At 39.1% G+C, this 15,268-nt stretch overlaps 2 protein-coding genes across 6 annotated transcripts in view; both read left to right on the forward strand.

The window, feature by feature from the left end:
* The window catches only part of selenow1 (selenoprotein W, 1), a 6,305-nt gene extending 2,496 nt beyond the window's left edge, over positions 1-3,809 (forward strand). The window contains exons 5-6 of one of the 3 annotated variants that reach the window (XM_016517307.1): positions 2,981-3,077; positions 3,451-3,809. In XM_016517307.1, coding sequence (XP_016372793.1) covers positions 2,981-3,058 — 78 coding nt within the window. In that variant the 3' untranslated portion in view covers positions 3,059-3,077; positions 3,451-3,809. Of the gene's footprint in view, positions 1-2,980; positions 3,078-3,447 lie in introns of those variants that run through there. The other 2 variants (XM_016517306.1, XM_016517305.1) reach the window with 2 other exon arrangements.
* An 85-nt stretch (positions 3,810-3,894) lies between these two features.
* akap10 (A kinase (PRKA) anchor protein 10) overlaps positions 3,895-15,268 on the forward strand; it is an 18,859-nt gene continuing 7,485 nt past the window's right edge. For all 3 annotated transcript variants that reach the window (XM_016517301.1, XM_016517303.1, XM_016517302.1), the window contains exons 1-6: positions 3,895-4,771; positions 6,481-6,528; positions 7,687-7,872; positions 10,533-11,096; positions 13,906-14,004; positions 14,359-14,443. In XM_016517301.1, the coding sequence (XP_016372787.1) occupies positions 4,750-4,771; positions 6,481-6,528; positions 7,687-7,872; positions 10,533-11,096; positions 13,906-14,004; positions 14,359-14,443 (1,004 nt within the window). In that variant the 5' untranslated portion in view covers positions 3,895-4,749. The remainder of the gene's footprint in view (positions 4,772-6,480; positions 6,529-7,686; positions 7,873-10,532; positions 11,097-13,905; positions 14,005-14,358; positions 14,444-15,268) is intronic.

The following is a 15,268-nucleotide window of genomic DNA, read 5'->3' on the forward strand; positions in this document are numbered from 1 at the left end:
AGGATGGAAAAAGTATCTCATGCCTGCACATTGTGCATGGCCACTCTGCAGAAGGATGATGGGCACGACTGCTGCCCTTCTTGTTTAGGCTTGGAACACCTGAAACAAGGCCTCACAGAGGATGCCTGCATGAACTGCAGAGTTATGTCTTGGGAGAGGAAGACTTCAAGGATAGCTTTGGTGGAAGGACTCTTGGGTGAGTCGCTACCAACACTACCACCACCACCACGTAAATCGGCAGCTAAACGTAAACATGCTGAAGCAACGTGTGCTTCAGCTGGTAAACGATCTAAGGAAGATCCCTTAGCTAAGAAGGTGGATGTGTTGACTGCTGAGTTTGCTCAGATTAAGTCCTTGCTTATGAATTTGCAAACGTCTGAGAAACGAGTTTCTTCAGTTGAAGCTCTAACTTTCAAGTCACCCATTTCTGAGGAGGATGTCATGTCTGTGACTGCTTCTCACAGTCAGTTCTATGAGGATGAAGAAAGGGAGGTTACATCAGAGATTCAAAAGTGTCTGCAAGATGCAGACACTTTTGGCTTGGGTCAGATGCCTAAGGTTGATCCAATTATTGCCTCGTTTGTTCTCTCTCCAGAAGAGGTTTTGTGGCCTAATGTCCGTTGCCCTCTGCCTCAATGTCGGATTACGGTTGATCTTCTTATACAGGCATGTAACACTGCAGCGCGTATGGGTCACATTGACAATTCTCTCTCCCATCTTATGTTGGCATTGTCCCAGTCTATTCAGTCTTCTGGGAGTGATGCTACAACCCAGGACTTAAGTGAGGGGAGGGGAGAATATAAATACCCTGGAACTATGAGCAGTGCACTGAAGCACTTTGCACTGAATCTGGAAGGCAGGCATGTTCTTGTCAGGTCAGACAATGCATCAGTGATTTATACCATCAAGGGGGCACGAAATCCAGCCAGTCTCTTCAAGTATCACAGGAGCTGTTGAACTGGGCCTTCCCTCGGTTTGCAAATATCAGAGCCATGCACATCCCAGGAGTGACAAATGTGATGGCAGATCTTGTCACGCACAGACCTCCGTCGGGGGAGTGGAGTCTTAACCCAGAGGTGGTGGAGATGATATGGCAGCGGTTTGGCAGAGCAGAAGTAAATCTCTTCGCCTCAGCAACTTCGACCCAGTGCCCCCTCTGGTTTTCACTAGCATAAGAATCCAGTCCTTTGGGGCAGGATGCTCTAGCCCACGACTGGCCAGATCAGTTACTGTATGCCTTTCCCCCGATACCATTGATCTTAGCAACTGTTCACAGAGTCCTTCAGGGACACCACAGGCTACTGTTAGTGGCACCAAACTGGCCAGGGAGACCCTGGTTTCCAATTATGTACAGGCTCTTAGAAGGGGAGCCCTTGAGCCTTCCCAGGAGGATGGATCTGCTCCACCAGTTCGGAGGTCAGATTTGGCACCCGAATCCAGATCGCCTACAGCTCTGTGTTTGGCATCTGAAGGGCCAGAACCACTTTTGAGAGTCTGTGATCAGGATGTACAGAACACTATAATGAATTCTAGAGCACCTTCCACCAGGAGTGCTTATGCTTATAGGTGGAAGTTCTTCTCTGATTGGTGTAGGGAGCAAAGAGTGTCCCCAGAGGTATGTCCTGTCCCTTTGGTGTTACGTTTTTTGCAATCTCTGCTGAAAGATAATCAGGCAGCTTCTACCTTAAGAGTTTATGTGGCTGCAATTTCAGCACATCATGTACGAATAGATGGGCAGCCATTGGGATCTCATGCCTTGGTTACTCAATTCCTTAGAGGTGCACAGCGACTGCGCCCCCCTCAGATCATTCAGGTACCCTCATGGGACCTGAGTTTTGTCTTGAAGTCTATTACATTACCTCCATTCGAACCTTTGGAGCACAGTGACTTGAAGTGGCTCTCATTGAAGACAGCTTTTCTCTTGGCCATTACTTCAGCTAAATGAGTGAGTGAGCTCCACGCATTATCAGTTAATACAACCTGCATGTGCTGGAATGCAGATGGTTCGGTAGTGAAGTTGTGGCCAAACCCAGCATTTCTCCCCAAGAGGTTCTCTGCCCTGTTTAAAAATCAGGCTATTGAGCTGGCAGTATTCAATCCTCCAAGGTTGGATTCACAAGAAAGAAGTGGATGCAGACTCTTGTGCCCGGTAAGGGCTCTCTGTGGCTACCTCAGGGCCACAGAAGATTTTCGGCAATCAGACCAGCTTTTTCTCTCCTTTGGGGGGGGCAGAGAAAAGTTCAGCCACTCTCAAAGCAGAGATTGTCACATTGGTTAGTGGAGATTATCACCCATGCTTACAAGTCTAGTGGTTGTCCATTGCCATCGGGAGTGAGATGTCATTCAACGAGAAGCATTTCAACGTTTTGGGCGGCACTAAAAGTTGTCCCCCTAAGTGACATGGTCATCTACGAACACATTTTCCCGATATTACAGGATTAATGTGGCTGCATCGGATACTTTTGAAACAGCTGTCCTGTTGGGACCCTCAACTTCTTAGAGGTAAACAGGGCTTCCTCGTGACCTTGTGGTTATAAGTCATCCAGTGTGAAGCACTGCCTCTGGTGGTCAGAAAGAACGAAATAGAACGAGAGTTACGAATGTTACTGCGGTTCTATGAGTTCTGGATGAACGCCAGAGCTTTCTGTCACTCAGAGTCAGGGCGAGAAGATTCCGTAGGGACAGTCTGCAGGAAGTCACGGGGGTTAAATAGGGGAGGACCCCGAGTCATCCTGGTCACGAGGGACTTTGTTCGTATTAGACTCGACCTGTGCATCTGCGATGAGATAACATTCAGTGTGAAGCACTGCCTCTGGCGGTCAGAAAGAACTCATAGAACTGCAGTTACATTCGTAACTCTCGTTACATGTCTTAACTGTTGCATAGAACAGTATTTTTGATTGACCAGTGTGCTACTAAAATCTAATATGGCAAAGTACATCTGTAATATTTTACATTTGGCCAATATTTTCTTTGACAGAATGGAGATGGATTTGTTGACTCCGATTCAAAATTCAAAGCAGTTGTGACTGCCATCGAGCAGGCCATGGGGAAATGAGCATGAACTGATCATAGAGGTGAGAATAATCTGACATAGAGCCATTTTGTTGTAATATCGGCAAAATGCACACATTAAAGGGATAGTTCACCTAAAAATGAAATTGTTTGCCATTATTTACTTACTGTCATGTATTGGTAAACAAATAGTATTGGTTACCATTGACTTCAATGTATGGACAAAAAATACAGTGGAAGTCAGTGGGAACTGTCTGGTGACCAAAATTGATCAAAATATCATCTTTTGTGTTCCAAAGGAGAAATTAAGTTAAAATGAGTGTGCGTAAACGATGACAGAATTTTTAATTTTGGGTGGACTATCCCTTCAACACCTCCTTTTCTTGTCTTTCTCTCTTTCTTCTAATTCAAATTTGTTTTGTATTTTCTCAGCAGTTTTTCTTCTCTGTTTGTTGGACTCCTGGGCAGTGCAACAATGATGGTGATGTCCAAAGTGTTTTTAGCACGGACGTTGCTTGATGCTCTTCGCTCTTCCTGGGAGAAGACACTCAGAGCAGGAAACTCCCTATGAATACTGCTTCAGATAGACGCTTTAACGGTTGAAAATAATAAGGGAAAATTAAAAGGGAAATTATAACATTAGACAGAATTTGGACAGAGCATGTCAAGGTGAAGTACTTTTGAATAGTTTTTTTGTTTTTCTCTCTGTTTGCCTCTGTTACAACGCACAGAAGTTTACTAACTATTTTGGCATTATTCAAGATTTTCATGCAATAAAAGATGTTAATGGTGAAGTGTTTGTTTTTCATTCATTGGTGCTCTAATTAAAAGGTGGCAGCACAGACTTTGTCCCTGTACATTTAAGAAATAAAATAGCAATAAACTGTCACAAAGTGTTATATAGCAATGCATAATCTGAATGACCCAGACTATAGGTATATCATGAAAATTTGACAAGTTTTTAAGAGATGTTTGATAAGTGTACCAATCTTGATATTTTAATTCCATTTTTGTTTTGATTTTGTGTAGTTTGCTATTATATAGCTTCGATGACATTTGTAAAAGTACATACCATCACTGTACTCAAAGCAAGTAAAAGATGATTATAGCAAAGATACCAGATGCAAGGATCAGATGAATATGTGAAGAGGGAGAAAAAAAATCCCTGAGGCAAACCAGACTCATCTGTCAAAGCAGACATATGGCACATAAATATACATAATACCAAATAATAAATTAGAGTATGTTAGTAGTACGCAATTATTAAGTTGATTTGACAATGATATATTTGCAATGTCCATCCTACAACGACTGGAGTGATGCAGGTAAAATGTTGTTTACAGCAGTCAGAATGTGACCTAGCTGCAGGACCCTGCTGCCACTGCTTGAGCTCTCATGTCATCTGATAACACAGTATATTCTTCAAGAGATATTACATACGAGAAATCTTATGTGGTATGTACAGGAATAAAGTCTTTTCATTTGTCAGGCCTTTTCCCATAATTCCAGCAACAGCGCTGTGCCGCAGACACTCCGGAAGTGAGGCGTTTATTGACAATATGGCGACCGGGCCAGCTGAGAGGGGACTGGACGTTTTTGGGTTTTGCCAGTGACCGCAGATGTGGATGATCAAAGCGAAAGCTGTGCGCGACAGAGTGTTATGAATGAAGGGACTCGGGAGCTGTCGGGATGTTGTCTCTGAGCTGAGCGAGCCTTCACAGCGTCAGATTCATCATGTCGTTCTTCAGGCGGAAAGGTAAGGAAGTGCTCCGCTCGATCATGATGGGATGGTCGCCGGATAGAGTGGGCTTTTCTGGACTGATGCTGAGCTCATGTCCACATGAATGTGACATTAAAACTCTTTTATTATTGTTATGGCCATGAAATTCCTCTTATGCATCGCTGTCGTCTGCACACCGTCTACATTAACTCCAGAGAGATGGGATGTATTCCTCTTTCAAGTGAACATTTTTGTTATTTTAGGTTACCACATGAGAACTTTGAGATTTTTTTGTGAATTATAGACACATGCTATTGTTAAAATTCATGCTGCTAACTGAAAAAATAAAAGTCCCGTTGTGTCTTGGGCGTAAACGTTGAAGTAACACGCATGATGTAGTGTCAGTCGTCTGACAGTTAGGCTAGCCATGTCAGAAAACACTCATGTTGGAATTTTATAATATGGAATGAAACGAATGATTTTAAGAATAATATAGAATCCTACTGAATTAACTCAAGTTTTATTCTTATAGTTGATAACATTGGAATTGGTTTGGAATTTTTTGACAAGGATGGCTTTCATTGACATCTTTGATCTGAACGAGCTATTTTTTTTGGAAATGCTGTATCCTTTTAATTGGATTTAGATGAGTGGTTTTCAGCTTTATAGACTCCAAGGGCCCCTTTGTCCAAGACAATATTCGAAGGCCGGCCTATTTAAGCTGATATGATTATGTACCTCTGGTACCTCTGTAATTAATATTATGTTAATATAATTGAATTTACATAATTTTAAGACTTATTGGGTTGCCATTGGAAATTAGCTGAGGCTCCTAAGTTGAGAACCACTAATTTGAGAACATTCTACAGGATTCCCATAGTCATAGAAAACCTGGAAATGTCAGCGAAGTTTAAATTGTGATTTCCATGCATGTAAAATCTTTGTGGTGGAAATTTGTTAAGAGTGAATATAAAACTCTTTATAAAATCCTTATCTGGTGAGAATTCACTGGTCAAAATGGGTGGGAACGCTGCTGTCTTTAGATGTTCATACATACATACATAAACCATAATAATTAATCTGTAGTTTTGTATCTTTACTGAATAGAGTGACCGATCATTCCAAAATTCCCAGAATCCCTGCCCACATGACAAAGACCATATACATGTACCCTGTGACTTCAGTCAGTGTACATTAATCAATGTGGCTGCCCTAAGGGAAGGAAGGATGCACTCTTAGCCCATGTCCTATTAAACAGGAACATCACCTCTCTTTGTTCTTAGTCTGTGTAGTCTTTGTAATATAGTGTATGTTTTCTTCATCCATAAGAGGTATGTGGGTTAATGTATGTTATTAGCACAGCAGAGGACTATGAAATGTTTGAAATTCTGTAATACATGCTGCTCATTGTATAGACAAATATCATCCCCACTTTTTGCTTGCACTTCTCTCAATAATGATAGGGATGATGGAAATTCTTGTCGTTTTGTGCTTCATGATGCAAGACTGTTTGCCACAGGTGTTTTTTTTCCACGCAAGGCCTCACCCCATGCAAATAATGCAGAAAACGTAAAGTGGAAAGAGTCAAAAATGTGGGCTTTACTGGATTAACCCATACTGTTTTGTTTTATTTTTGGGTGTCAAAGAAAGACGGCTACTGTTCTTAAGTGCTGAATAATCAGGTGCATTAGGACAAGAGATGCTGTAAATTATAAATAAAATTTCCTATGTTCTTTATCTCATAGCTAAAGGAAAGGAACCTGAGAGACCAGCAGATGCCAAAGCCCGCAAAGGTGAGAGTCCTGTGCTGCTTTACTGTGCTTATGTTATGCTGTTTATATACTGTATTATGTACACTGTATACTGGATATTTTCATCAGACTGTGCTTTGCATTCCAGCCTCACTTGGTTTCATGTTGGTCCTTTTTCATTTTGGTTTTTCATCTTAGTAATTTTTGTCAGATTTGTAATTGTAACGTTGTAGTGAGATGTCATAGAACATGCTGGAATGTAGAACAATAGACCAGGTTAATGTGTATCAGGTTATAGTTTTAGTTCCTTGTGACCCTACATGTGGAAATGTTGTGTCTCTATAGGTGAGAGAATAATGGGTCGTTCAAAAACAATGTTTTTTTGAATTATGCTGTGCTGCTTTTTACATTATTTTTCTATGTAAACATGCGCTAGACGTTCATGTTTGATCATTGCACTCTTTTGCAGCATCTCACACATGACACAGTGAAAATGAGTTCAGCTTTTAAAAATGTATCTAGATTTTGCGTGTTTTTTTTTGTTTAAATGGCCATTAAGACTAGCATGTTTTTATCCTTTGTTTTTTTATTTGAAATAATGGAAAATCTCTGCAAAGTAAGGATATTGAATTATGTTATGAATAGATATGATTGCTTCATATGAAGAACAGACACACACATAGAGCACATCACATATGGTAAACGCAGAAGTTCAAACATGTTTCCATGTTGACCATACGTGATGTGCTTTATGTATGTGTGTTTATATGTAAATAAAAGCCTGAATTATATGTTTTTAAAGAGACACTATGTCTTCCCAAGACTCGGATTAAACGCATGGATTCTTTTTATGACGCCTTTATGTCACTTTTGGATCTACAATGTTTTGGTTACCTGGTCTTCCAATAGAGGGACAGAAACCTCAGTTTTCATTTAAAATATCTTGTTTAGAAGATTAATCAAAGTCTAATAGGTTTGGAACGACATGTGACGATAACAAAATTTAGATTTTTCAGTGATCTCTTTAAATGAATAACTAGCCAGTTGTGGCTTAGGCTAGGTTAGGACATGCTTAGGTTTATTAGCGTGTGGTAAGCATTTCTTACTAAGCTTAGCAGAGCAGTTTTGTAGATTGGAAATGGAGGAAAATATAGAATTCAGTTGTGTATTAATGTTCCTGCTCTGTGTGCTCCTCTCCAGCCCAAGTGTTGCCCCACTCCCCCTCTCTTAGCGGCCGTAATCATCATGCTATCCTGGAGGCAGCGGGACCCAGCCATGTGGCCATCAATGCTATCTCAGCCAACATGGACTCCTTTGCCCACGGCCGGACTGCTATCCTCAAAAAACAGCCTAGCCACATGGAGGCAGCACACTTTGGAGACTTAGGTACACCAGCTATGAATTACAAACACTGATTCAAAATGTAGAGTTAACACGTCCAAAGGGACTTTTAACTTATGTGCAGCTAAATGGCTTTTTCCCGTCAACTGTTAAAGACTGTAACTGAGAGATTGAGCCTGAATTTTTATTATAAACGGTTTGATCTCAAAGCTGCTGTATTTGTTTTACTTAAGGTGGGCTTGGTAGCAACATTTGATCTATGACTTACTGTTCTGTGCTGAGCATTTTAAACTAAATGTGGTGTGTGTGTGTCCGTGGCCGAGGGAGAAGGAATGATCACATTAGAGGAGGGATTTTGTGAAGCTGTTACTGAAATGGCTTTTGCATGCACTGGCCTGCTGGATTTGTGTGTGAAGTGCCGTAATCTCTTAACCTTGTCATAGCTCTGTGATTGGTGAAAACCTGCACAAGCTCCTCCACTTTAAAGAAGACTGCGAATATGTCCATGCCTATTTGTCTGTTTACTTCTCCAAGTGCTTCTTTTTACAAATAGGTCTGTCACATTACATAACCACCTGGTTGTCATTATGATTAGTATATGTAATCATTATTTTTAGTCTGTTTTCCAGGAAAAGAAAGACTAAATATGTACATTATTTAAATGCATATATTTTCTAAAAGTTGATTTTATCCACTTTTGTTAGTATTCTTGTATGTAGACCTTCGTCAAAGACAAAATGTAACTTATCACAAATTAAAGTGAGGCTGTGAAAGCTAGATGAGAAAGTTTTACTTTTTTGATTATACAACTAGCAAAAATGCGAAGACTTTTGTTCCCTGCAGCCTCGGTGGTCTTAACATGGACAAAAAACAATTTTGATTTCAGTGGGCTTGAAATCTCAGTGATTGCCCTACAATGATACAATCTGTGAAGTTTACAGTAAAAAAAGAAATGGCAGCTGTGGTTGCCAGATTACCGTTTTGACAGCCATACTGAAAACACAGATGGCAAAGAGAAAGCCACGTGATGAATCATAGTTCATTCAAGTATAGCTTTTCTACAAGCTGAGGTAAATACTTATATTTAGTATTTAAAAGGTGCACAGGTTCATAAACAAAAACAAATCATTAATTTAATAACACAAGATGTAACAAAGCCCTAATGTACATAATTCTACATAAGTAATACTAAGAAGAAACATAGTTATTTCAGTGATAAACCATCATTTGCCAAGTGTCACACAGAGATTTCTGGCAATATCAATTTACAGTTTTTCACTTTTTTCCTTTTCACTTTCAAAAACGGTACATTTCACAGTATTTTACTGTAAACTTACATGAAATACCCCATTTCAACTATTATAGTTTTTTTCCCAGTATTTTTTCTAAACTTTAACTATTAAAAGTACAATGATGATGATATATTGAACTGTATTTATTAGTTGTTTTTTTTTCAAACTTGGCCATACTTAGAAGGTTTGGTTATCATACTTGGTGTAGAAGTCATCTTCAATGTTATCATCTGCCCTTGGATAAAATGTCTTTGTTATAATGTCCTAACCCCTCCTTTACATTTAAAAAGATATGTAACATTGAAACGCATGTGTTGACAAACCAGTGTTGCAAGGTAACTTTGGTAAAGACAATGCTTCTAACGTCAAATCTTAAAAGTATTGCCTCCTACACAAAGGAGATTAGTATTTTTTCATCTCAAGTACTGTCCTTTGCGTTTTCTGATACTGGACTCATTGTGTGGATCCCTGAGTTCACATGTCCTGTGGTGTTGAAAGAGGAAGGTGTGGTCTTTCAAAACATTCAGTGGAGGTCACGGCTCTATTATAAGATTTGTTTTGTGTGTGTGTTTATTAATGCAACAAAGTCTGTGCTTCTACTGTATATTATAAATGGATGGCTGGCTGTGGTCTGGAGAAGGCATGGGTTTGAAGTAGAGGCATTAAAGGTGCTCTGAGTTCAGTGTTGTATAGCAATTGCTAGTTAAAGGCATCACTATTACTGCTGTTGATACTTTAGGGAATTTGAACAAACATCTAATCCAAAGTATTAAACATTAAACATATGCTGATTGGGAATACCAGAATATGGAGACTTCTGGTGGGCTCTTTTGACTTTAGACCAGTAAGCAACCACCTATAGAAACAATCTAGAACTCCCTATAGCAACCGTAAAACAATGCCTTGGGATTATAGTAGAGAGTTTTGGACAGGCGAGCGGCACTTCATTTTTATTTTTTTGACTTCAATTTTGATTGCTTTGTTTTGTGTTGTTTTTGGTTGTTAGTTTAGTTATTTTTAAATTGTTTGTTTATTTTGGGGGTTGTTTTGTTTTTGTTTGTTTTGTTTCATATTTTGTTTTTAACTTGTTTAGCTGATTTGATTTTAATTATTGGTTATTTTTTATCATGTTTTGTTTTATCTTGTGTTGTTTTTGATTTGTTTATTTATTTTGGAGTTTTTGTTTTTATTTTGTTTTTTGCTTGTTTTGTGTTTCAAATTTTGCTTTTAACTTGTTTTTAGCTGTGTTGATTTTAATGATTGGTTATTGTTTTTATCGGGTTTGTTTTTCTTGTTTTGTTTTGTGTTGTTTTTGATTATTGGTTATTTTATATCTTATTTATTATGGGGTTTTGTTTTTTTATGTTTTGTGGATTGTAACAATGGGGTTTAAAACATGTCTTTGCTTTTCAGGTCGCTCCAGTGTCAACTACCAGGTTCAAGAGACTCGGTCTCGGCTGTCTAAAACCGTAGACCAGATCTTGAGGGATAATGTGGCCATGCCCTACTTCATACAGTTTGTGGAGACCCACTCAGCTGAGCACCTGGTCCGCTTCTGGCTTGAAGCTGAGAGCTTTCGATCCACCAGCTGGTCTAGGGTCAGAGCGCACAGCCTCAACTCAGTCAAACACAGCACCTTGGCTGAGCCTGCGGCTGCCCTGGAATCCCCCGACTCGCCAGACTCCCCAGACGACCCCAGCAGACCCTCAACTCTGGATGAGGGAGATGAAGAGGACACTTTCTCCTCCCGGACTTCCTCCAGACCTCACACCCCCAGCCCCCAAGACACTAACTCTCATACCGGGGCTCTGATTGGCCACCGGAACTCTGTTAGCTCAGAGGGGGCGGCCCGGCCTGGGACTCCCCACCTGCAGCCCAGCCTAAGATCAGAAACGCCCACCAGACAGCCCTCCTCCAGGACAGGCACTCCAGTTAAAGGCCAGTCTACTAGTGGCCTCTCTGACAAACTAATGAAAAGTGAGTACAAGTTATGGTAGCCTCATTGTTGAAAGTATTTTACTTGTTTGTTTTGACTGTATTACTGCAATTAGTCCTTCCAACGGATATTTTTGTATACTCAGTGCTGGCTGAGATGATTTCCTGAGTAATTTAGGGTTAAAGGAGGATTCTTAGTTAAATTCTACTTAAAGGGTTAGTTCACCCAAAAATGAAAATTAGACTGTGTTTTACTCACTCTCGAAGCATCCTAGGTGTATATGACTTTCTTCTTTCAGACGAATCCAGTCGGAGTTATATAAAAAATTGTCCTGGCTATTCCAAGCTCTATCATTGCAGTCTGCGGGTGTTGCAGTTGAACAGTCCACAAGCCGTCAAATAAAGCTTGCGCATTCATAATAAAACGTGCCGCAGACGGCTCTGGGGAATGAATAAAGGCCCTCTGTAGCGAATCCATGAGTTTTTGTAAGAAAAATATCCATATTTCAAATGTAATAAACACTTTTCTCTCACTTCTGCTGACTGTCATACACTGAAGCAGTTCCAGCGGATGACGCAGCATGTCGGTGTTGCGTGATTAGTGACGAATGCGGAGAGAGAACAAAACAAAACGCCGGTCACGAATTAGAAGTACAAACCGAAGATTTGCAAAGAAAAATGTCAGAGGATTTCGATATAAACCAAGAGGAGACTAGTTTTCCTTTGCTAAAGTAAGGAAACTTTGCTTCCTTTGCTCCTATAAACAAACTCGCGAGACTAGCATACCTCAGAGGCGCGCACGCTGCGCATACGTGCTGCATCATCCGCCGGAACTGCTTCAGTATATGACAGTCAGCTTCGATTCGATTTCGATTAATCGCACAGCCCTAACTGCAATGATAGAGCTTGGAATAGCCAGGACAATTTTTAATATAACTCCGACTGGATTCGTCTGAAAGAAGAAAGTCATATACACATAGGATGCCTCGGGGATGAGTAAAACCCAAGCTAATTTTCATTTTTGCGTGAACTAACCCTTTAAGTAGCAATAGCATGTTCTGTGGCGTGCTGTTGATCCCCACAGTAAAAGCAGGAAACGTGTTTGTTGTATTGCATTTATAATGTAAAACAGTAATTCGAAGCTTGAATTTTTTAAGGCACTTTTAAATGTTTATTACTGGATACGCTAATCTGTCTAAAAGGTCTTAAAGTGGCCCTACTTTATTACATTGATGAATCTCTGGTTATGTGTTATCGTTATATAATTCCTTCGCTTTCAAGGTAGTTATGTCACATTTCTTCCTGGTATCCTGACATGAACGCTAGGCAAAGCTTAGTGTGTAACTAGTTAGATAAAACTTTGTCCGGGCAAGGTTAGGTGATTTTATTACACTATTTTCAAGTTATAAAAATTTACCCTTATGATTGGGTTTGTGGTCCAGGGTCACATTTAGATATTTGTATGTTTGTGCACTCTCATGTTCTCTATTTTTACACTTAGATTAGAAACACACTTTTATAATAATTTAAAAACTAAATCTTTTCTACTATTCCTTCCAGTATTTTATTGTTGTGCATCATAGTTGCATGTTTTGAATGCTTATGATGGTGCATACTTGCTTGCTTGGCTTTCTTTTCAAGTCCATAATGATAAATACATATTTTAAATAAAAAAAGTTAAAGTTTGGTGAATTCTGACCTGCAAATTTGATGTTTGATCAGTATAGAAGACCTTTTGGCTGAATTAAGAAAAAACTACTTTAAAACTGCAGGGTTTGCAGTATTCCTTAGTAATTTCACGAAAACTGTACCTTAAGCTTGAGTTTTTACGAGCATTCCTTTATATCCGTAGGGAATATTCTGCACTTACGTTTTTCATGGTTAGTGGCCTTTTACCATTACAACATATTCCTTTCGTATCAGACGATGACTTTTAATATCCATGCGGCATTGGTTTTATAGAGCAAGCTTGGTAAATGATCTCATTTAGCATCTTGGCAGTGGACTACAATGAACAGAAGTCAGTAGCTGAGTATTCATTAATGGCTAATACAAAGAAGCTCTAGGCTATAAAAGCAGTGAATGGAAAAAGTCAGTTAAGCCGAAAGACATCAAATCAGCTTAGAAGGGGAGTCAGATCCTATCAGTCCATGGCTTCTGCTGCGAGAGCCTTCGGTGTCTGAAAAAAGAACAAGTCTTTGTCTACTTCATTGCATTTTATAAGGCTGTCTCTGGCTTTTCTCAGCATCGAAAAATAAATTTTATGAAAAGCACTTCAACATTTAAACATGCTCTGATGAGAATCCTCATCTCACAGACCCCCATTAAACTCAAACACTTTCAACATGGCCTTTAAACACAGAGTCATACTACTCATGATGGCTGATCGTCAACCATAATTCAAATAAATCATTGGCCTTATCTATTCATTTCATAAATATAGTTACTATATACTTCTGTTTTTAGTTTTTAGATTTAGTTTTTCTGGTGTCCCAAGTACACTGCATACAAACATACTGACATGCTTTTCTGTATGAAATATGCGCCCATCCTGTATTTGAGTTTGATATTAATGTTTAACAAGGTGTAGATGTAAGATTTGTCCCTAGGCCTTTGCTCTAATTGTACTATTCATTTGTTTGATTAATAGTGAGTGACACTTAAGCACACATGAGGCTTTGATGAATAGCCATGGCTGAAATGTGAATTAGTACACTTCTGTAAGTCAGTGAAGAGGCATGTTGAATATGATAAAGGTGTTTGCTGTGGATCGAGTCTGATTTGTCCTTCATCTTTATCCCCTGTATCCTATTTTCATTTTTCCATATATACTGATTTTTCTCATTTCTAGGTATAGAGAGGGATGCCGTTAACATTTTCACTAAGTACATATCTCCAGATGCTGCTAGGCCAATTCCCATCACCGAACAGATACGCAACGACATTGTGGGTAAGAAAATTCCTTATCAGTGACCTCTCTGTTTCGACTGCTGAAGATGTACTCCAGTGTTTTTTTCTCTGTTTGAACAAGATAATTATATTTATAGGAGATATTGGGTGATTAGAAAATGAGGGCCTGGTTTTATGGATTTATCTTCAGGAAGCTTTGTTGTCATTACTTACCTTATTTAAGTTTTTAAGTACATCTTTTATGTTAAATATCCTAAAATAGACTTTTTTGATTGGATGGAATAGAACAGCTTTGCTCTTTAGGATGTGAGAACACTTATGCATTTTTAATTTCCTGTTTTCATGTTTCTGTTAGGATAAAGTAAACAAAAGTTTTTTTTTCCCCTTTTGCTAGCGAAAATCTGTGGGGAAGACGGACAAGTGGACCCAAACTGCTTTGTCATTGCACAATCTGTTGTGTTCTCCATCATCGAACAACAGTAAGTAATTTCACTCTCAGTGTTTGTCCTTCACACATATTGCTCTCATTTCATATCTGTAAATGTACATCATTATCAGTTTTTATTCTTTACATCCAATGTACTCAAGAAACAGACTGTATAAACATGCAGAGAGGTATCTTTGGCCGTTCATTAAGCATTTTTAAAACAATATGTGAAGTATAATTTTAGCTTAAAATAAGCCTTATAGACATCTTGGGCCTCATTTACGAAATGAATGTACGACAGAAAATTGGGCGTACGGTCGTTTCAAAGCAAAACTTGGAATTTATCAATATGGACGTGAGCGTAGGCTACGATCAAATCTCACGTCTGGTCTCAGCTCGTGTACGCAAGTTTGTGAGCTACCTGAACTTGCGCGCAGCATAGTAAATACGGTGGAGAATTGTAGAATGACAGCATTTTGTTCATTTTTTTTTTCCTGACCGTCAAACAAAGCTCATTAGTCGGATCGTTAACCAGTAAGATTAGAATGTCTTTTTAAAATTATTTTATACAGGGCTATAGCTTTATATGCGCGAATAGCAGCGTAAACAATGAGGATTCAATCGTCACATCATGCACCTGCAGCGCTTCTGTGAAAGGAGAAAAACAGAAATTAAGTCTATAAAAGGAATAAAATAAATAGGATCACCAAAAACGTGTCTAAAACAGAAGTCTCTTAATTAACTTCTTGTTTTTGAACGGTTGTAAAAAAAAATCTATATTACGTTTGTAATCATGGTAATTTTTGGAGAAAGAAACTGCACTCTTTGTGTGATATTGATTAACTATATGAAATTATATAAATATATACATTTTCTG

Source organism: Sinocyclocheilus rhinocerous, unplaced genomic scaffold (genome assembly GCF_001515625.1).
Source record: "Sinocyclocheilus rhinocerous isolate Xijiao unplaced genomic scaffold, SAMN03320098_v1.1 scaffold1319, whole genome shotgun sequence".
NCBI lineage: Eukaryota > Metazoa > Chordata > Actinopteri > Cypriniformes > Cyprinidae > Sinocyclocheilus > Sinocyclocheilus rhinocerous.